The following is a 21,862-nucleotide window of genomic DNA, read 5'->3' as shown; positions in this document are numbered from 1 at the left end:
AGTCTTGCAACCCAGTCACTGGGTCACTAATGGCTGTGGCTGTGCCGGTGTGAAGACACCATAAATATGTTTTTCTGCTGTAAATTGCCATGGTTTGGGAATTCTTTGGCTAGTTTTGTAGAAGACTGTTGGCTCCAAAACAATTGGGACCCTGGCCTCCAAATTTAGAGATGTTGCAGTGCAGGGGCATCTTAGTCCATCCAATGTTTTGAATCTGGGGGTGACTTAAAGCTGTAGGTTTTCAGCAAATAATTGTATTTCCATGTGTGAGGGCTGTGTACCCCCATCCTGTGCCTAGTATGCAAACACTGACTGGTAGTGAAGATTAAATGTTCTTAATGTCTGTGTCCCACCATTTCTGAAAGGAAGTTCCTAGAGGGAAATGCTGCAGCTGGTATGTGTGTAAATAACTGAGGACTTCCTTGGTGTCCATCTGCCTCCGGATTTCTGATGAGTGGTTCATGAGGCAGAACCTGCTGAGGCCATGGAACTGCTCTTACAGTTTGTTCCTATAGTGTATGAAAAAGTATTTGAAGCAAATCCACTTTTTTTTTTTTTTTATAGGAAGTATCGTGAGTGTGGGTGATCCAAAAAAGAAGTATACGAATTTTGAGAAGATTGGGCAAGGGTTAGTATATGCTTTTTCTCTGCCCTATACCTTTCTTTTCCATATACTAAGAAGGAATCACTGTAACTAGGGTAAGTTAGTTTGCTGGAAAAGCTCTTGGTGATACTTTGGAAAGTGTATTTTGTTTGGTGGTTTATTTGTTTTCTTCTTTTTGTTTTTAATTTTGGTTGTTTTCCTGGATTCCACATCCCCCCTGGCTCTTCTCCCTTTCCTGGCAAAGGTTCAGGGACTGGGTTTTTGAGTAATTGTGTTTTAATATAAGAAAATATGTCACTAGATGATCAGGTTGATAAATGCAACTACAAGTGGGGAAGGAACTGCAAGACAATCTTCAAATTACAGGTTTGCTTCTGAATCAGCTCTTCTCGAGGCTCGTGCTGTGCCCCTCTAAGCAGGGTAGGGGGAAAGCAGGGGTTGTAGGAGAGAGGAATGAGGCAAATCAGGCCAAATCACTGGGATCTGCTGTCAGTTCCATGTGCTGAGGCTCAAACTCCCATTTCCCTCACTACAAATGCTACATTTCTTTACTTCAGCTGATCCTGTGTGCTCTGTTATCATGTTGGGCATTCTGCAAGCCCAGATAGTGCGGTCATGCCACTTAAAGTGGGATAAACTCCCAGTCCTACAAGATGTGCCAAGTTGCTGGTTTAGTAGCAAGGGTTTGGATGACCATAGTGACCCTTATTAGGAGCTTTATTCCCCATAAATTCTCTGGCTTCTGCTCCATCAGTCTTGGCTCAGAAATATTTCAGATGATATTTACCACTGGAATTATTGCATGTAAAAGAATAGGACTGAGAGCACTTCAGAGAGACAAGTGGGAATGAGCATGTGTTAAGGTCTCACTATGAGGCACTAATAAGTGTGGGTTTTTTTCTTTTCTCTGTTTTGTTTAGAGCCTCAGGTACAGTTTACACGGCAATAGATGTAGCTACAGGACAGGAGGTAAGTGCTGCAGAATACCACAGCAATGGATTTTGGATTGTGTCCTAAAAGTTCAAGTTGATGCTACAAAATAAAGACCGTCTTTCAGGGATTCATGTCATCTTATTTTTAATGAGGTCTTTATTTACTTACTAATGAGGCATGGTTGAGTGGTCTGAGCAGAGAACTGGAAAAAATGACTTCCCAAGTTTTGATTCCTGAATCATTTCATATTTATAAAGATTCTTTCTGTGACTGCAGTGGCCAGAAGCAAATGTTTGGACTGGGTAGTTCCTCAGAAGAAGTTTCTCTCTTCATCCCCAAGATTGTTGGCTATCTCCACATAAACTCTGCTATATGCCCTCTGCTCTTTTGCTTCCTACCCTTATACTAGTTGACTTGCATAGAAATAGTTCCTCTCCCACCCTTTGCCCACTTGCTTTCTGCTCTTGAATTGTGAGACAAGGAATGTCTGTCTCTTTTTTTCCCCCTTACGAATATTGAAAAGTTCCATGCTTATTGACTGCATAATAAACTAATAAAGGTGGGTATACAGTGTCTGTGGAAACTCTTATTGCTAGATGCAGGCTTTTTAAAAAGATGTAAGTGTATGGATTATTCCAAATTTATTTATGGAAGTCTGCAACAATACTGCGTACTTTGCATTTGTACAATGTCAGAGTTATCCACCAGTAAATTTCATAAGTAACGCTTTTTGCTGAAACTCTTTCAGCCCCTTTTTCAGTTCCTGAAGAATTAATACAGTCTAATTGCAGCCTCTGAGGAAGGGATGATGTGTTTGTTTTGAAACAGTGACAAATTTTATAGGAGGAACTCCTTTGATTTTCTGCTTTCTTTATGGACCCGTTTGGTGACTCCCATGTGAAAATTTTATTACAACAGACTTTTAAATCATTCCCATTACAATAGTGTGATCAGACCCTGGGTTTTTTAATCTGCATTTGGGATCGCTGTAACCTTGTCATGCTGTTGATCTGTTCCTTTCTGCGAAGTGCACTGAACTCAGGAGCTCATACAATGGCACACATTTTGGAAACACTGGAAGGAAAATCCTTTGTTTTGCACTATACAGGAACCTTGGGCAGCTTCCAGGCTAAAGAATACTGAAGATTTTCACTGATGATGTCTATGTAGTATAACTCCAGCTGTTTATTTTGTATCCTAATGTATGTGACAGATAACAAAAATGCCCCCTTATGCACTTGGACTTTGAGCAGGAGTGAGGAAGTACAAGAGCCTCTCTGAAGCTCCCTCAGTATTTGACTGGGATTTCTTTATCTGCATAAAATGCCTTCCCTCACTTCTCCTTTCTGGTCTTACACAAAGAGCAACAGGGGGTTTTTGGTTTTGTCTTCTTTAACTAATGTTTGGCAGCCCTTGTGAATACTGTGGAGAGCCAGCATGGTGTCTGTCTGCTCTTGCCTTTTCATGTATTGGGATTTTTCTGTAGTCTCCCCTGCTACACTATCAAAATGCTAATTGTATCCATCTATATTGGCACTCTGTGACTTGTTTCTTTTAATCCTCCGTTTTTGTGAGTTACTGGAGTTTCTGGCTCCCATCCATTCACTGAGGCCTCTTTCTCTGGAAGTAGCAGTTCTGTAAAGGCATAATTGCATTTCCTTCCCCTTGCCTAGATGTTGTACCAAAGACAGTCGAGTTCATACATCTGTGAAGTATTTCTGCCTCCAGCTGTGCTGAGTAGGCTTACTGATTTAAAGGCTTGTCTGAGGGCCAGGTGCTCACGAGGTACTGGTAGTGTGGAATCTTGAATACCAGAGTTGAAAACATGTTCTAACTTCCTTGCTCTCTGCATATATACATGAAGAGCAGACATCCTGAAGCAGGCAGAAAGCTGCTAAACCAAAGGGCTACAACTGACAGTTCCATCCCTGCTGCCCTTCACTTATGACTCGGGATACAGCTGACTCCAATTCACTTATTTTCAGCCTTTTATCTAAACACAGGTACTTCTCTCACCCAGGTCTTGCTGTGACAAAAGAAATAGAATTACTACCTTGGAGTACTACGCTTAGGCTGTGTTATTTACCTGCCCTACTGGAGATTTCTAGAAGCAGAAATTTGCAGGGGAGCTGGAAAAAAAAAAAACACACAAAAAAATCTAGAACATTCAATTCAAAATAATAAGAATCCTTTAAGAAATAAAAAAATTTTGACATATCAGTCCATATCAGAGTAAGTGGATCTCTTTCCTCATTACGAAGAAGCTGTAGATGGAGATGGCTATCCAACTGTGACATGAAGGTCCAATATGAAAATGGTATTTTCACTTGTCCTTTTTGGCATTAAGTATCATCCAGCAGGGGTGGAAATGGACTGGCTGCAGGAACTTTTGCAGAGTTACTAAATGGCTGAGCATCCTATGATGAAAGTGTTTTCCTCCTTCACCTGAATGTGGGACTAAATTGACTGGTACTGGCACATTTCTAGGGGACTCCTGTAATAATACTTTACTTGGTGTGTCTTCACTGCAGGTTGCAATCAAACAGATGAATTTGCAGCAGCAGCCCAAAAAAGAACTGATTATTAATGAAATCCTTGTGATGAGGGAAAACAAAAACTCCAACATTGTCAACTACTTGGACAGGTATGTCAGCATTTAAAGGGTTCACAAAGAGACTCTGGAAAATACATTCTTGCCAGTGTCCTAAGTGTTCCAGGCTCAGCTTAATGCAAGATATAAGACAACCTTACACTGATTAATGCACACATGTGGCTTTGTGGGAGTGTGGTTGGCTTGGTGGTCTCTCTCCATAACTAGGAGAAACAGGAATCTGAATTAGTATCAGTGGGGTGTCTAGGCTCTCTTTAGAGATGCTAGTAGCAAGGCACTAGCAGTATCCTGTCAGGACTCCATTTTCCAGCTCTCTCCCTTGACAAATTTGACACAGTAAGCTGTTTCCTTCCTGCTCCTAGAGGAGAAATAGAAATAGTTTGAACCATATTCGTTGTATTTGTTTTCCTCTTCTTTCCTCTTGCACTGAGCAATGCTGGCATTCTGCTGGCAGAGGAGCAGACTGATAGTCTTGTCCCTGTTACTGTCCATGGAGGCTTTTGTGCAATGGCATAACAGCAATGAGGGTGAATGACGTGACACATAACATGAGTTCTAGGGAAACCTCAGTGTGGCCTTTCAGTACTTAAAGGTGGCTTTTAAAAAGGAGGGAGGGTGACTCTTTATGCAGGCAGATAGTGACAGGACAAAGGGGAACAGTTTTAAACTAAAAGAGGGTAGATTTAAATTAGGTATAAGGAAGAAATTCCTTGCTGTAAGGGTTGTGAGGCACTGGAAGAGGTTGCCCAGAGAAGTTGTGGCTGTCCCATCCCTGGAAGTGTTCAAGGCCAGGTTGGATGGGGCTTTGAGCAACTTGGTCTAGCAGAAAATATCCCTGCCTATGGCAGGGGGGTTGGAACAAGCTGATCTTTAGGGTTCCTTTGAACCCAAACCATTCTGTGATTCTATGATGCTGAAAGACTAAAAGGCAAAGGTATTGCATGGTGACTGAATTCACCATCAACATAAGACTGGTACATTGTGTGAAGCCTGTGTCGTTCACCATATAAAGATATAGCTAGACCTGTTTGAGCTGCAGTAAGACTTTCAGTCTGGTACACTCAGAATCTGAATGTAGCAGTTCTGATGAACTGCAGGTTTGGCTTATTGTAGGGTAAAAAGTGCCTAGATAGGGTGAGCTGCAGGATTTAATCTTGGCAGCCTGGGGTGTTTTTTAAGATACAATGGAGGGATGTCACCTATAATCTCTTTTGGAAATCTGAGAGTATTTACACACTTGTTTTCTCTGCATGTATATCAACAGCTAATGAACTGTTTCTTTAATAGCTTTCTTTAGCAGACTTTTATTGTCTTAGCCAAAAAAAGTACTACTTATAAACTGCAACATCAGTAGTAGTGATGAATTTTCATGGTGCTATGTGTCCTATGCGTAGCTGTAAAGAACTACTTTGTTGAAAGAACAGGAAGCCTGCTCCTGAAATTTTGTGAAAGAGGTGTGTGTGCAGGGAAGTGTTGCTGGGCAGACACCCTTTCCTTACAAAAAGCAGAAGAATGTTACCAGTGTAAAGTGAAACAAGTGGTAAAGAAGAGTTGAGAATTGCATCTAGGGTGAAACAGTTATTTTCTCCTGGCCGATTAGAAGCTTTGTTCCGAAAAAACTGTATGGGAGGCAGTCTCTTCTCATTAGAGGGCACCACTGTGTGCCTTGTCTAGCCAATGCACCCCTGCTACAGGATAGCTGCACATCCTGCTGTCTTGTTCAAACTTCAGCAACAAAAGCTGCTGCTTTTGTCCTCCACTTTCACTAATCTTTTTCAGAGGGATTAGCTTTTGTTGAGTGCTGCACATGGACAGAACAGCAACTGGGATGAACACGGGGGTTCTTGCATCTATTATACTATTTCAGCTTTTCAACTGCAGGATCCTGTTGCTGGGGAGCTGTGTCCTTTCTGCCTGGCCTAATATGCCTGTTTGCTTTCCAAGTGCTGAATTAAGCTGATATTTGGATGCCACTTGCTGGCTTCTGCCTACTGCTGTCACTGAGGAAGTATGAGGAAGGAAATGCTTACCACTGGGACCTGCTTTCTGTTCTGTTGTTCTGTTAGAGTGCCTCCCCTTATGAGTCCCTAAGGGGAGCTGTAAGATGGTCATTGGCATAAACCAGCTCCCTCACTTCCTTTTTGCCTCAACTTCTGCCCTTATGCAAGGGTTTCCTGAGCTTTGTCCTCTCTTACCTGCATGGCCTAATTGCTTGTGGTTAAGACAGTTTTTCTGCTGCAGAGTAAGTGGCCAGTGTTGCACAAAGGTGTGCTGTGGCACTTAACCTAGAGCCATAGCCTAATAAATCAGCAGTACTTGTGAGCTGAATTTAGAATCATCTGGTTCTGAAGACAGGGACACTAGTCTTCAGTGCAGACAAGCAGCCACTTGTGCTGAGTTACCTGCTGGAGGTGCCAGTTTCTTTGTACTGTGTGAAAGAGGCCCTCAGAGTCTTGCTTCTAAACTTAGGCATATAAACACAGGCATCAGATGCCCTGTGTTAGGGAAAGCAAACTCCTGCCCTTTGGTTTCTTTCTGAAGAACTCTCCTTAGCTTAATAAACCCCGTAAATAAGTGGTAGCCACTGTTACCCTCACCCCAATCCCAGACTGAAATAGGGATGGATGGTCAGTGAATAAAGCTAAAGATGTAAGACAGTCATGCTACAAGAAAACACTGTTCTCTTTCCAGACTACTGTCTCATATTTGCATGTTGGAGGCATGTTACTGGTGCAAAGATCTGAAATTAATGAACTCGTGCTTCTGGGCAAAACCGTATTTCATAAATTTTATCAGTAAGAAGGGATTAAGACTGACTGGTGTGTACTTGTGATCTGGAGGGCTTGGTGGACAACTTCCTAGGATATCTAAGTGGAAGCTGAGGAATACTTTACGGGATCAGATATTACCTGTTCTTGCAGATGGATGAAGAGAAAGTGTAGACTGTCCCCTTCTTCCTCAAAGACTTTCACCAGGTTTTTTTTACTGCCAGCCTTGTTTTGAAAGGTGACTATGAGTGACAAGGTGTGACACCATGCTATGCCTGATGTCACATGCAGAGCAGCATGTAGGTGTACAGACTTCCTGGTGGTGTCTCCAGAACTACTGAGAGAGTGGCTTTGAGTCATGACTGCAGTGGGCAGCTCAATGACTAAAACTGTCAAGGGAGTGGAAAGATCCACAAGATGGTACCACCCCGTCCTCTGAAATGACATTTTTTTGGTGATAGCTGGCAGGGAGCCACCATTAATTCCACCTCTCTGTGTGTTATGTCAAATCCATCAAATTATTGAGTTGCCAGGGTCTTGGCACATGCCTGTGGCTGCTCATTGCACAGCTTTGGTTCACAGTGTGGTTCTTGGCTTGCTCCATCCCTTTTGGCTGCAGAGAGGTACCAGCTTGCTCCCAGCGTGTGGAACCTGAGATTGTCAACACAGGCCTGGTGGGGCCCATTTTGTCTCCATCCTTATGCTCAAGTAGATTTGGGCTGCAGAGGGTGCTGTTGGCAATAAAGGGAAGTGTTGGGATGTCTGGGGTGGCTGTTTTGTTGGGAGGGTGCTGATACAATCTGGAGAGAGCCTGGTTTGGCAGAAGTCATGAAGAAATAGCAATAGCATAGGGGCAGGAAGGAAGGGTGTGGATGGAGTGGCTTTCAGAGCCCAGCAGAAGGTAAATGACCCACAGAGATAGCAGGAGTGCTTCTGAAAGCAGTTCTGCTGCTCCTCTCTCACTCAGATGGGCTGCTGTGCAGGTGGTGCCGCTTTTGCTGGGATCTGTAATGCCAGGGAAAAAAACCTGTCATTTCATTAGCTTCTGTTCCTTAGTGGAGTTGGAGACCTGTCTGCTCTGGGAGCATAGCCCCTTGCCCTTGGGCATTGTATCCTGAAAGAAACTCCAGACTGTACCTCTGTACATAGTTTTCAGCATCACCAAACCAAGATACCCTCTTTGTCTCTGATATTAAAAGCTCTCCGTAACTCTAATAGTGCTGTCATCCAGGTGTAGGTCAGATCACAGTTATTTTTGGGGGGATTTTTTCATCAGCTTAGGTGTTGTCAGTGTGTCCTTTGGGGGTCAAGCCCACCCCTTGCTCACTCCTGTGGTGTCTCACTCATCTCTGTCTTAACTTTCTATGCCAAGTTGGGCTTAACTTATTTCTCCTTTACTGTTACTTTCTACCGAATTGTTCCCTAGAACCTGCCCAGGTCTCTGCATTTGGCTCCTAGCAAATTCACTGTTCAGTAAGATCAGTGTTTTAGGGCAAAGCAAATGTATCCCTGATGAACTCTAATGCCAGCCAAAGCTTTTAATTAGATTCTCTGCCCTCTCACTTGACTCATCTGTCCACTCACTTGAAAAATGAGAGGATAGGCTTAGATGGTCTATTTTCAAACTGATGATTCCTTCCTTCAGGAATGGGTCATGCTGATGTCTCTGTCATGGAAGTTTGTGTTGATGTTCTTCCAGATGAGCCCAAAAAGGCAAAAATGGTTAGTGATTTGGGTTTGGGCTTTTTGTCTTCAGAATTGATGTTTCATCCAGTTCTCCTTTTGTTATGAAATTTTCAGACAAAGTCACAAACTAGTTTGGTAGCACTAAAAAGATTGACTTGATTTTCAAATGCACAATGCTTAAAAAAGAAGTGTTCTTTCGTGGCTGTTTGTGGGCAGCCATCCTTTGTGTCACCCAGGATTGTCTCTGGGCCTGGGCAAAGCAGGCAGTTGCTTAGGACAGCAGGATACCAGGATCAATGAAGCAGCCCCCAGCCACCTCTTCCAATGCAAGAGCCCTCAAAAGCCATGCTGTGTGCCAAATGTCTGGGCTGCACGCTTGGACCCCATCCTTGACTAGTAGCTCTTATCTTTCTCTCCCAGCAGGAGTTCTAAGGTCAGGCCTCTCTGTGCCCTTTCCAAAATTCAGGCTTGCTTTTATGGACAGGAAACTTGCAGCCAGCTCTCCCATTACATCTCTCCTCAACTTCTGCACTCACCCTTCGCTCTGGTTGTTCAGGTTGTGATCAGATCCTCCCATGTACAGAAAGTACCACAAATACCTGGTTCCCCCAATACTGTTAAATGTGACTCCTGGTTTCTCTGCACTTGTGAGACAGCTTTGAAACCATGTGCATTCTGGCCAGGTAAACGGTGACATGCTCATACGTGCTTATTTTTAAAATCTAGTTTTGGTTCTTCAGTTACCTTGTAGGAGAAGAGCTCTGGGTGGTCATGGAGTATTTGGCAGGAGGCTCCCTAACAGATGTCGTGACAGAGACCTGCATGGACGAGGGACAAATCGCAGCTGTGTGCCGGGAGGTAAAGCAGGATTCGTACTCGGAGGGAGCTGTGGCTGGGAATGGGACACAGGCTTTCTAGGATCTGTCACTGACTCCATGGGAATAGCTCTCTCCAGCTTCTGTAAGGCAACAGTCGTTCTTTCAGAGGATGGATTTCATCTGCAAGGTTGCAGCATATGATCCTAATACAAACCTTATGTTTCTCCCTAGAGGGAGGACTGGAGTGGGAAATGGGGTTGGAATCCTCTTGATTATGTCTGTTCTTCAGGTCTTTAGGGAGTAACTTGTCTTCCTAAGATCTGCTGATCTCAGTGGGATATCTCTATAGTCCTGCACATACTGAATATATGAAAGGTCCTAAGACACAACACCTTTACTACTGAAAATGCATGTAGTTTGAGTCCTTTAGTTGGCTAATTGTGACTGGTGAATAATTTCATCACAGTAAGAATATCTCAATTACTTTTTTTTCAGTGTCTCCAAGCTCTGGAATTCCTACATTCAAACCAAGTTATTCACAGAGACATCAAGAGTGACAACATCCTGCTGGGAATGGATGGCTCTGTCAAACTAAGTATGCAGGGAACATTACTGGTGCTGACTTGAGTTATCAGTCTGGGCCAATTATCTGCTCTGGGCCAGGCATTTTAGGGAGATGGGTATTTGAGTGGTGATGAACAGGCTGTAGAAACGCTCCTGTAGATATTTTTGTGGCATTGGTTTTCATGTAGATTGGCAAGCATGAATCCTTGTGAACTGATACCAGACTCGAAGTGAGGCTTGGATTTCATTTAGTTTTGGGCCATCTGTTTATGTGAACTAAAATAACAGTATTTTTATGCTACTCCAGTCTAGAGAGCGGAGCTGGGAGGTGTAGTGCCAGAAGTCTTTATTTGTGAACAATCTCTTCAGTCTGGAAAATACTGCAGGTACTTGGAGTACAGGGGAAGCGGAAGAGAATTGAAAACCATGTAACTTTAAATCATTTAATTTCATAATGCCAACACAGACTGGACTCTAAATGTTGTTTCCTCCGTGTGGTATCACCAGCAGTGGAGACCTTGAGGCTGCTCTGCCCCCTCGGTGCTAAGGTAGCTGTGGTGCTATCTCTGCCCATGCAGAGAGAAGTCTGGAAACTAGTCAATTATTATCTTCCACCTATGGCTTTAAGAGAATTGTGCTCCTTTTCTCTTCCTCTCAGTTCTGTTGGCTAGCACCCAACAGGCATAAATAAATCTATTTTTGTCGGCAGTGGCAGCAGATATGACTCAAAATTCACACAGTGCAGATATGCTGAGTAAGAAGGTGGGGTGGTTTTTTTTTTGCACATAATTGCTTTTAGACTAAAGCTGCAGTTTGGTACAGTCAGGTCTCTGGAGCGTTAGCGATGAATAGCTGATGGGGGCCAAAGTACTCTGTTCTTATGGAATAACTTCTTTGAGCATAGTATGCAGGTATCAGGCTGGAGTTTAAAGTTAAAGAAGTCCCTGTGGATATGATGCAGTAACCTTCTGGATCTGAGCTGCTTATTGGCTCTGCTGGAAATTTGCCCTGTTTATGAACCATATGTCCTTTCCTGGTATTTACCCTTGATAAAAACTCAGCTAGGAATCAGTTTAATTTTCATCATTCCGCCTAAAATTAGACCTGTGATGCCGTAGGGGGTCAGGTTGGGCAGTGCATCTTGCTGTGTTGATTCTGCTGGGCTCACAAGAACAGAATGAGTTTTTTGTTTTGGTAAGTCAAATACAAATCAGATACAGGACCCAGCAATCTTTGTGTGAAGGCTCTCCATTTTTGTCTCTATTCGAAGAAAATAATCAATATAAATTTATTCTAAACACTCTTTGGTCTGTAAAGCAAATACTGTTTGAGGGATGATATACCTACTGGGGAAGTAATCTCTTGGACTGAAAATACCCTCAAACAATACAGTGTGTGGGTTGGGGAGTGTATCTAGATCAGACTGTGCATTAAATTCTATTTCCACATACCCACAGACAGTCTTTAGACCATATATGACACTGTGTATTACAGCTACCTGATGCTGCAACACAGTCGAGTGTCTCAACATCTGTACGTGGTCATTTACTGATCCCTATCTTTCACACAGACAAGTCAGCAGCTCTGTAATGCTCATGGCCTCAGAGAGTCAGGTTTAGAAACTCAACTCTGAACACCATGCTCTGTGTTAGCCACAGAACCACCCCTCCTTTCACAGCAGCAACACCCCAGACAGTGCAACAAGATAAAGTGTACTGCAACTCCGATATGTCAGAAAGGCTTGTTTTTGGACGAGTTTGCTGATTTGTCTGTCTGTTTCTTTCCCTTCCTCCCCATTTTAATTTTTCCAGCTGACTTCGGCTTCTGTGCTCAGATCACTCCTGAGCAGAGCAAGCGCAGCACCATGGTGGGGACCCCGTACTGGATGGCACCTGAAGTGGTGACGCGGAAGGCGTATGGGCCCAAAGTGGATATCTGGTCGCTGGGGATAATGGCCATCGAGATGATCGAAGGAGAGCCCCCCTACCTCAATGAGAACCCCCTGAGAGTAAGCGAGTACCTTTTGTCATCAGGTCTTTGCTAAGCCTGTGACTCCTCTGGTGTGGTTTCAACACCTGCAGCCCTGTCTGATTCAAACTATTCTTTGATTCTGTGGTCTCCTTAGATGTCACGGTGAGAAGATTGTGATAGTTAAAGCCATAGTTTGCTCTGGATAGCAGAGGTGTGGATTCTTCCTGCACAGACCCTTTGGTCAGCTCTAATGAGTTAGATCATGCACACTCATAATTTCCCACATTCTGGAGATGCTGACAGAGGCAGAAAGAATACTGGATGGCACAAAATCAGTGATGTCTTGAAACCTTGTACTCTATGAGTGAGGAAGAATTCTCCTTGAGTTAGGTCAGGCTGAATGGGGCTTTAGGCAGCCTGGTCTAGTGGAAGGATGGTTGGAACTTGATGATCTTTAAGGACCCTTCCAACCCAAACCATTTTATGTTTCTCTGATTCTATTCTATAAACCGAGCTTTTTCCTACTGAAAAATTGTTCCTCATTGCATGTTGAAACTAAAGTTACAAGCTTAATAAGCCTTTAGACAGGGCTTAAGCCTCCTGATGTCTTTCCCTTGTTTAATTTTTAACAAAAGGAGGGATGCTGTCAGTGTGTAGGGGCATCACTGCTCTTAGTATAAGCCAGGTTTGTGGCTTCTCCCTCAGCTACAGAGGTTGGAGGAATCTTGAAAAATTCTAACTTTCTTCTCCATCTCTTGCACTGGAAGTGATTTTTGGGAGAGAAGAGCAGCAGCAAGAGTGTAAGGAATGAAATGGATTTGAGTTAAAGTAACAGTGATTTGGCCTCATTTAACTAAACTTATGCCAATTCCCAGGCTATCAGACTGCTCCCATGGGATGTGTTGAGTGATGTGCTCAAAAGGCCTGCATATTAATGAGTCTCTGGCAGATTTCTGCTTCCTTTGAAAATTCATCCAGGAAGTTTCTCACATGAAATCCTGAAATGGATGAATTCTGAGTCCCTTGATTCTCAGAGCAGCGTGTGTGCGAATACTTCATCCCCAAGCAGTAGCAAAACTGCTTGTTTTTGGAGGATGTTAAAAGCTGCTGAAGAGTCTGCTGGACATCTTTTGTAAGGAACCAACTCCATCTTTATCATGTTGACTTTTTAGGCTTTGTGCACTGAGGCAAAGTACTGACAGAAAAAAATCTTCTATTTAGTCAAGGTTACCTTCCCATGAGGTTATAGTTATTACAGAAGCGCTGGTAGAGCCATGCCAGTTAACTTCCCTATGTAAACAGGGTCTGGAATGTTGTTTTTGTCCTTGTAATCCCTTGAGAGGGCTGCAGGATCCAAACCCAGATTAAGAGGGTAAAACAATAAAGGATTGGATCCCATCCACAAAAAAATAGGGCTGGCAGCTATTCTGTTTGCTGAAACTTAGGCACTGATTGGTCACCCTGATAAGGTGGGGGCTTTTTCCTCCCCATTGAACTGGGGAGACGCGAAATGGGTGTAATACAGAGATGGAATCTAACCTCCTGTTTCTTTGGTGCTTGTTTTTGCATTAGGCCCTGTATCTCATTGCTACTAATGGGACTCCAGAACTGCAGAATCCAGAAAAGCTGTCACCCATCTTCCGAGATTTCTTAAATCGCTGTCTTGAAATGGACGTGGAAAAGAGAGGTTCTGCAAAAGAGCTGCTACAGGTAGGTGATGGGCAGCGAGACTGAACCAGTGTAATTGCCTTACCCAGGCTTAGGGTGAGGTCTTGTTTGAGGCTTTAAATAATACTGCATCAGCTGAGGGCAGAAGCACAGCTAAGGTAACCTGCCAGGAAAAAAAAACAACCAACCAAAACCAACAACCCCCAAATGTACATCCATAATAAAGTGTTAACAGATTGCTCCCATTTTATGTTGTACTGGCTACTAGTAGCAGCTGTGCAGCATGTTCTGTGTCCAACCTCAAATAATAGCTATGCCCCAGGCCTGCCAAATGCTGAGCCCTTAATTCCCATGGTTTCCTCACACAGCTGGCCATGACATCTGTATGTGTTGTCATGGTGTTGCCGTGCTTCCGATTTGGGCAGCAGGAAGGCTTCTAGCTATTGGATGTTCTGGCTGTCTCCTTTCTGGTGGAGGGATCACAAAGCCCTTTGGAATGTACATGGCTTGCATTAACTGGAGCAGTTTGGGGGTACCACATTTTGCCCAATACTGCTCTTTACAGAGGTGATGGAACATAGCTTGTGAGATACCCTAATCATAGAATGATGAGGGTTGGAAGGGACTTTTAAAGATCCCCTAGTTCCACTCCCCCTGCCGTGTGCAGAGATACCTTCCGCTAGATTAGGTTGCACAAAGCCCCATCCAACCTGGCCTTGAACACTTCCAGAGTTGGGACAGCCACAGTTTCTCTGGGCAATCTGTGCCAGTGCCTCAGCACCTTATAATCAGATACTTCACTGAAAACCTGGTGTCTTAGTCTGAACTCCTGGTGCAAGTTGAGGACCAAGCTACCAGGCTTTTTACCAGCATGGATGAGAGGAGTAGTTTGTATGTTCTTTCTGTCAAATTTGCCATGAGGATGGAAAATATAGCTCTTTGTAAAATAAATCTGTGATCAGGAGCATTCAGACCTCAGCTGTGAGGCAGTTCCCATTTTTGTTTTCCTTCCTCTCCACTAGTTTGTCTAGTGGGTTCAGACTTCGATATGTGTTATTGCCATCTGAGACTGTAATGAAACTTTACTGACTGTCAGAATGGCAGTAGTTGAAAGATCACTTTTCCTGCTGGACTTTCCGGTCCTGAAATGTGAGAGATTGTTTATGTCCTGTTCCTTGGAGCAGGAGAACATTTTGACTGCAACACTTCTGTCTGTTTTTAACTACCTTGTAGCCTCTGGGTTTTTTACTGTTTTATTTTTTCCATCTCTGAAGCATGTTGCCTTGGGAGATGCTGAGTTTTGCTTGATCTTGAACATGTACAAACATTGGATAATTTAGTGTGTGTTGGGTGCAAATCTCTTCATCACTTCAGGCAAGCCCTGAAATTTTGTGGTGGTAACAGAGCTGGTTTCACCTGTTCAGAGACTAGAGTAGGTTCTTAGACTTCATATGGATCTAGGTGTAGAATAGCTGCAAGACTTCTGGGGCATGTTCTGAAAAATTTCACCCTTTTTCTTTCTGTTTCTTCCTAGCATCAGTTCCTGAAAATTGCAAAGCCTCTGTCTAGTCTCACTCCTCTGATTATTGCAGCTAAAGAGGCAGCCAAGAACAACCATTAAAGTGGTGAAGTCAACACAGTCATCGTGTCAAGACTTTTAGATGTTCATTTCAGAGACTGAATTACCTGCCCCTCTCCCCTTCTGCTACTTCTTCACAGGGGTGTTCTTAAAACTTTGACTGCCCTGAAGGGTGGCAGAGGTATTGTTCACAGAATGTGGAAGGGCACACAAGAGGGACATGGCTGATCTCACACAGTGAACTGTCTTTCCATCCTCGTGATGGGGATGGGAGGGGAAGAATATTTTATATGGTTGAGAAGATCTTTCTGAGAACGTCTGAACATGACCTACACGTAGTGAAGCCAGTTTGTTTTCATATTTCTTACTGTGTTTATTTTTAAAAATAATGTGGAGCCTTAGACCATGTTTATCTTAATAAATTAAATCTTTTGCTGGCTGCATTTTTCCTGCTTCTGCCAAGCTGCTATTATACCACCAAGGCTGCTCTGTGCTTTGGATGACTCGAGGAGGGAAGGAAGCAGGCAGCAGCAATGTGAACAGCTGTAACAACTGAGAGGGGAATAGGGATGTGAAGGTGTATCCCTCTTGCAGCACTGCTGGATGTTTCGAGGGAGCATGGACAAAGCCTCTGTGTGCTTTCCGCAGCCACTGGAGAACTTAATTCATGGATGATCTCTGCCAATTTGTGTGAATTGGGTTTCTCCCCCCCTTTCCCTTTAGTGTGAACTTTAACTAATTAAACACATCTCAAAAATTTCTGGTTTAGGAGGTAAATCACAGGAAAAAAATTGTCAGAGAGCTCTTTTTGGGTTATTTTATTGCACTGTGAGGCTTTTTAGAGACCCTTGCCCTGTATGCTAAAGCAAACCGAGCAATTACTATTCTAAAGACAAGATTGGCCTGCAAAATATGTTGAAAACTCTTGTTTCTTAGGGGAAGTCCAATGGAAAACAAACTGATCATAGATGCTGCTTTCTTCTTGGAGATGTGGGGACATGAATTTTTTTTAAACGATGGTTTCTTTATGCTACTGATTCATTTGGTTGCTAATAGTTTGTAAAATACCAGGAAACCTGGAACTACTAGAAGAGGGATTGGTTGTAAACACTGGGCTTATGTTCAACTGTGTACTGAATTTTAATAAAACGACTGCTGTGTTTCTTAACTCGGGGCTGGGGGAGAACTGGAGAATTCCCTGTCATCAGATGAGTCTGTTGGAGGGGCTGTTGCTTGTGTGGTCAACGGGCACTTGAATGTGTTGGATGAAGTAATAGAACCTTGTTTTTTACCCCATCTTATGTAGTCCTTTGGAGTAGCCAGTGGCTCCCAAGGGAGTAACTTTACACATAGAGAAAAGGGTTAAAAAGTGTGTGTTATAACTGTGGAACCTGCTTTCTATGTGCTGCTTTGGTCATGCATGGGGTGAGTTTTAAACTATTCTGGAGTAACCTCTCATCTCCCTCCAGAGCACTTGTGTTGCACAAAAATTCATTACTTCTTCATGCTGAGACCTGCTGCTGGCTCAGCCCTTTCCTCCCTGCACCTGGGGTTTAATTAAATATATTTTTCCTATTGGTTTCACAGTACATGACAGCTCTTACACCATCTTTACTGGGTGTAGATAGTTTGTGAGCTCTTTTGCTTCTGAGGGGCCTTCTGCTTTGTGCTGCAGAGTGGTTACTGTTTGACATGAGGCTGAAGTGTGAAGTCTTGCCCCAGTCTGCAGCCTCTCTCCCTTTTGTGTATATGTATTTCATCTCCCTGTAATATTAAGTTTCCTCTCACAAAGCTTGTATCCAAGGATGAATTCCTTTGAAAAAAAACACTAGAACTGCCAACCTGGAGAGGGATATGATGTATGGAAGAGGTTACCTGCTTGGAGCTTAGGTGGAGATTGCAGAAGGAATGCTACTACCCTTAAATAATTCCCTTTGATAAGGACCTTTGTTTGTATTTCCTCTGGAAGACTCAAGATGGCATATGTGGGAAGAAAAGAATAAGTGGCTAGATATCTCTTGCTATAAAATCTCATAGGGCTGGTCCTACAGATTTGGCAAATGACATTTTTTCTGACAGCACTTGGTTAAATTTGATCCACAGTGTGTTTAATTTCTCTGATTTCTCTTTAATTCCCTTCTCTGCTCCGTCCTCTGCATCCCATTGAGTTGAGAACCTTTAGTGCCTATATGCCCCGCCTGCAAGCATGCACTGGAGCTTATATTTCTGCAGTAAGATTTCTGCTAATTTTCCCCAAAGAAGGTAAAGGAGATTATTTGTGTGTGATATAAGTTGCTCTTCTGGATTCTCCATTGCACAATGGAAAGGGATCCATGCGAATGACTGTTTATCCTTCTTACACTGGTGATGTGCTTCTGTCTTGTTGACTTCCACACTGAATTGGTCCTGCCTGGTTTCTGTTAGCTGCTTGAGAAAGGGGTTGCCCAAAGGCCTTTTTTTCTCTAATGGGAAGCTACAAGAGTGTGACCATTGTGCATGTGTGTCATCTTTTCCCAGGCTGTTTTTTCCCCACTCATGATAGGTGGGTGGGAAGAGGAGGCGACTGCTACAGTGTGCCTGGACCTAGTTTCCAGTTACCAGACACATCATGTTTTTATGTTCTCAGAAAATCTTAAAAAAATTTTGTAGCTACCTTAATCTTAGGAGAATGGGATTATTTTTTTTCTAGTTGTTCTGAAATGCATCCTTTCCTTCCCTCTCCCTTCACCTGTGAGCCTCCTGGCACCAGCACCTGTTTTAGCTTTCAGAATCCCCTGTGGCATGTTCCTGCCTACAGAGGGCTCTTATATAGCAACTCTCTGACTTAAAAATTAACCTCTGAAGCTTATTTTTCTGAGAATATCTTGTTTCTGCTGTTATTTGAAAGCAACTCCAACTGCACAACTTCTTTGGTGCCTTTGCTATTCCCCCCCCCCTTATTAACTGATTCACCTGAGTTGAAACCATTTTTAATCACAGCCCTTAATTATTTATTTGCCTGCTAATATTGAAGTCTCTTTCCTATATTAGAACATTAAATATTCAGTTGTCTGAGTGTCCTTTTGGAAAATTGGTTTCCTTTTTGAGGGATCTCAAGCAATCCTATATCAGAAATGATTTCACGTGCTACAGTTTACAAAGGGCTTGGTGAAGGGAAAGGCTCAAACTCTTCCTAAATACAGTAACTGACTTATTTAAGGATCAATTGGTAGCTTCAATAAGACTTCCTATATTTCAAGAACGGGCATTGATTTGTATTACTTCAGCTCTAGGTGGTTTTTTTTAAACAATTGATTTGGAGTTCACGTGGGGCCAAGAGTTTGTGTGTGAGGGGGGTATGGAGACCTCTTGGGAAGAAGGCAGTTTATTTGGACAACACTCTCAGGTACCTGGTGTGATTCTTGGAGATGTCCTGTGCAGGGCCAGGAACTGGACTCAATGATCCTTGTGGGTCCCTTTCAACTCAGGGTATTCTATGATTCGATGGGCCTGAGAGTGAAGAGCCAGGGCAGGGATCGGGAGGACAGCAGAACTAGCTAGTTGCAGCAGCAGTAGCACACCTTTAGCCATCCCTAAAATGTCTTCATTGAATGGGTGTGTTTTCAAAGGACATAAATCTGACTGATGAGTTAGTTGTTACAGGTTCTTCACTAGACAGGCATTATGCTCCTACCACACTGCCTTCCCCTTCTAAACAAAAGGGGTGCAGGGATTTCTCCAGCAAGGAGGCTCCTCGAGAAAGGAGGTTTCCATGGAGACACTTACTTGACTTGAACTATCTGGTTAGGGCTTGAGAAGAGGCTTGGGGGGGTAAATACCATCACCACAAAAGCCACTATTTTGTAAAGCAACTGCTGCAGTGTTTTGTTGCCAACTTGATGCCTCTTTTTAGGGGTTGGTTTTGAAAAAGTGCTGAGAATGTTGCCTGGTTAGGAATGTGAGGTGTGTAAAAGCCTGTCTCTTCTTAGCTGAGATTTCTGTTAGTATCCTAATCCATCTGTCTCTCAAAACGTGGCAGGTTGGTGTAAGTAGGGCACATTTGCAGCAGGGTATCGTGCAAGCATGGATTGCAATGGTCTCTAGTAGGTACTTGCTTCCTTAGAACCTGCACTCCGTGGCTGACAGCGAAATTGGTCCAGACCAGTTTCCAAGAATAATATTTGTTTAAACCCCGTTCCTAATAAAGAGCTTGCATAGTCCATTTGTATGGTGAATGGCAACATCTCCAGTGTTAAAATTGTTGAAGTTTAAGCAATTCTCCATTATTTCAACTGTAAGAGAGCCTGTAGATGTATTTTGGGTTTGTAAGCCCAACTGGATGAAGCGTATGCATAATGAATGCTTTAGGATCTCATAGTTTGTTGCTAATGACAACTCACAGTGGCAAAGATGGGATCTTGGGGAAGCAGCTGCCAACTTTGACAAGGAATGGTCGACAATAACAGAACTACAATACAGATTAGGGCTGGACAGAAACTTGCTGCCAAAATGGAACCTGCAGGGAACAGGGGGAAGAAGATAGAGTTGGCCCAAGGGGTAGGAGGAAGCAAGGTTTAAAATTTCAGTTACACAGTTGCTGAGGAAATCCAAGGAGCGCCACAGCAGCCTGCTGCATCTCAAGGCAGCAGCATCTCTGAAGGAGGAGAGTAGAAAGGAGCCTAGTAAAGGAAAAGATACTGTAAGTGGAGACAGGAGCAGCAACATGGCTCTGAGTCACAGCCCGACAAAATTCAGCTGAAAGGAAAAGTGGGAGGTAGAATGGAGGAGATGGCCTTGATGTGCCAAGGAACTGAAGAGAGAGGCCAGATTTCATGGGTATGTGAAATGGCAGAAATGAATTTAATTCAGGCTTCTGTGGGTGACAAGCAGCTTGTTCCCTTCTGCCTTGCAACATCAGTGCTGTGTCTTTTTGAGATCAGCACTGCCTTGGGATCATGTCAGCCGCTGCCCAGCTTTGGTCTTGTGTTTGTAAAGAAGGCTTTTTGCTCTGACTGCAGCTTTCTGCTGTTGGTAGATGTCTTTGTGTCATGTCCCACCTGGAAATAAGGGGCTGTTGCAGTTTTTAAATCTGCTGTATAATGTATTTTTCTTCATGCTGTCTTGGCGTAACTCTCCTGTACTGCTGGGTTTGTTTAATGTGCCAGGTCAGCTCAGCCATTTTAAAAATAAAATTGAAACCCTAAATAAAACCTTAATTAATTACTTGGTTCTCCTTGACTTGCTGTTTCAATGCCCCTTGCACTGATAGTAGAAATGAGTGGGGATGCTTGAAGGAGGGGTTGTGATTCTCTGTCCTATTTTAGATTACTCAGATCTTGCTTGATTAAGTGAAGTGACTACACTAAAAGCTGTTGCAGCAAGTTTGATTTTCATCACTTATTTTAACTTGTTTGGACACAGTTACTGCTCTGGAAAGCAAGCTGTGAGTAGAATCTAGACCATGGCTTGAAGAGGAGGAATCTTGGATGCTTGTTTTCTTCTGAGGTACAGCTTGGTCGGAGGCTGGAGGTGGAAATCAGGAGAGTCTGGGATAGGTACCTATAACCAGAGCATCACTTTCTTTCAAGGTTGGTGGGATGAGATTACTGACAAGAGCAGGGGTTCATCATCCTACAGGCTAGTTTACACAAGTGCCTTATTGTTGCAGGGAGCAGGAACATCATGATTTGGGAAAGTCATCTGCACCACCACAACCCCTTCAAGCACTTCATCTGCTTGTAAAACATCTGATCTGGATCTTTTACCAGATCACCAGAAACCCAACCCAGTGCTGAGAGGACTTTCTGAGGTCATCTGGGGAATGTGGGGGTGAGGAGCAGCAAGAAGCCCTTGGCTCAGCTGGGTGCTGAGCCAAGTTTTAGAGAAGGCACTGGGAGAAAAGGGAGCACCTTGAACAGGGAATTCGACCAACTAGAATAAGACAATTCATGTTACTTCATTAAAATTTCCTCTGCCCAGAACAGATTCTGAGCTGAAGGCTGCTTTCCAACAGCTCTTTTCCAGGAAAGCCAGCAGAGAGACCCATCTGGCTCAATTTCACAAAGATGAGGAGCCCCATCACTTGAGCAAGATGAATATTGCAGCCAACCTGTCTGTGATTTTGGGCGATTCTCTTTGCCATGATGTAGTAGCATCCTGCTTTGGATGTCCTTATCCCAGTAGATGGAGGAAATCTGACTGGGCTGTCACCATCTCCCCTTCATAGAAACATGGAATGGTTTGGATTGGAAGGACCAATGCAATTGGTCCTAGATTATCATCTAGTTCCAACCCCCTGCCACAGGCAAGGATACCTTCTGCTAGACCAGGTTGCTCAAAGCCCCATCTGACCTGCCTTGAACACTTGCAGGGATGGGGCATCCACAGCTTCTCTGGGCAACCTGTTCCAGTGCCTCACCACCCTCACAGTCATGAATTTCTTCCTAATATCCAGTCTAAACCTGCTCTTTGTCAATTTGAAGCCATGCCCCCTTGTCCTGTCATTCCATGCCCTTGTCCAATTTCCCTCTCCAGCTCTCTTATAGCTCCTTTAGATGCTGGAAGGTGCTCTAAGGTCTCCATGGAGCCTTCTCTTCTCCAGGCTGAATAACCTCTCTTCCTCCAAAGCTTCACAAAGCAGGGTACCAGGCAAATTTTGCTCCTAGTAAGGTACCCTGTAAA

At 43.5% G+C, this 21,862-nt stretch overlaps 1 protein-coding gene across 13 annotated transcripts in view; it reads left to right on the top strand.

Moving 5' to 3' along the window:
- Window positions 1-20,404, top strand: part of PAK1 (p21 (RAC1) activated kinase 1) — a 74,759-nt gene extending 54,355 nt beyond the window's left edge. For all 13 annotated transcript variants that reach the window (XM_050331799.1, XM_050331795.1, XM_050331801.1 and 10 more), the window contains exons 8-15: window positions 565-628; window positions 1,525-1,573; window positions 4,069-4,181; window positions 9,343-9,460; window positions 9,916-10,015; window positions 11,796-11,992; window positions 13,528-13,665; window positions 15,158-20,404. In XM_050331799.1, the coding sequence (XP_050187756.1) occupies window positions 565-628; window positions 1,525-1,573; window positions 4,069-4,181; window positions 9,343-9,460; window positions 9,916-10,015; window positions 11,796-11,992; window positions 13,528-13,665; window positions 15,158-15,244 (866 nt within the window). In that variant the 3' untranslated portion in view covers window positions 15,245-20,404. The remainder of the gene's footprint in view (window positions 1-564; window positions 629-1,524; window positions 1,574-4,068; window positions 4,182-9,342; window positions 9,461-9,915; window positions 10,016-11,795; window positions 11,993-13,527; window positions 13,666-15,157) is intronic.
- The last annotated feature ends 1,458 nt before the right edge of the window (window positions 20,405-21,862 follow it).

The sequence above is a fragment of the Myiozetetes cayanensis genome, unplaced genomic scaffold, assembly GCF_022539395.1.
Source record: "Myiozetetes cayanensis isolate MyiCay16 unplaced genomic scaffold, myiCay2020 scf5-8, whole genome shotgun sequence".
Classification (NCBI taxonomy): Eukaryota; Metazoa; Chordata; class Aves; order Passeriformes; family Tyrannidae; genus Myiozetetes; species Myiozetetes cayanensis.
The sequence above is the reverse complement of the archived record's forward strand: the minus strand, read 5'-3'. Positions and strand labels throughout refer to the sequence as shown.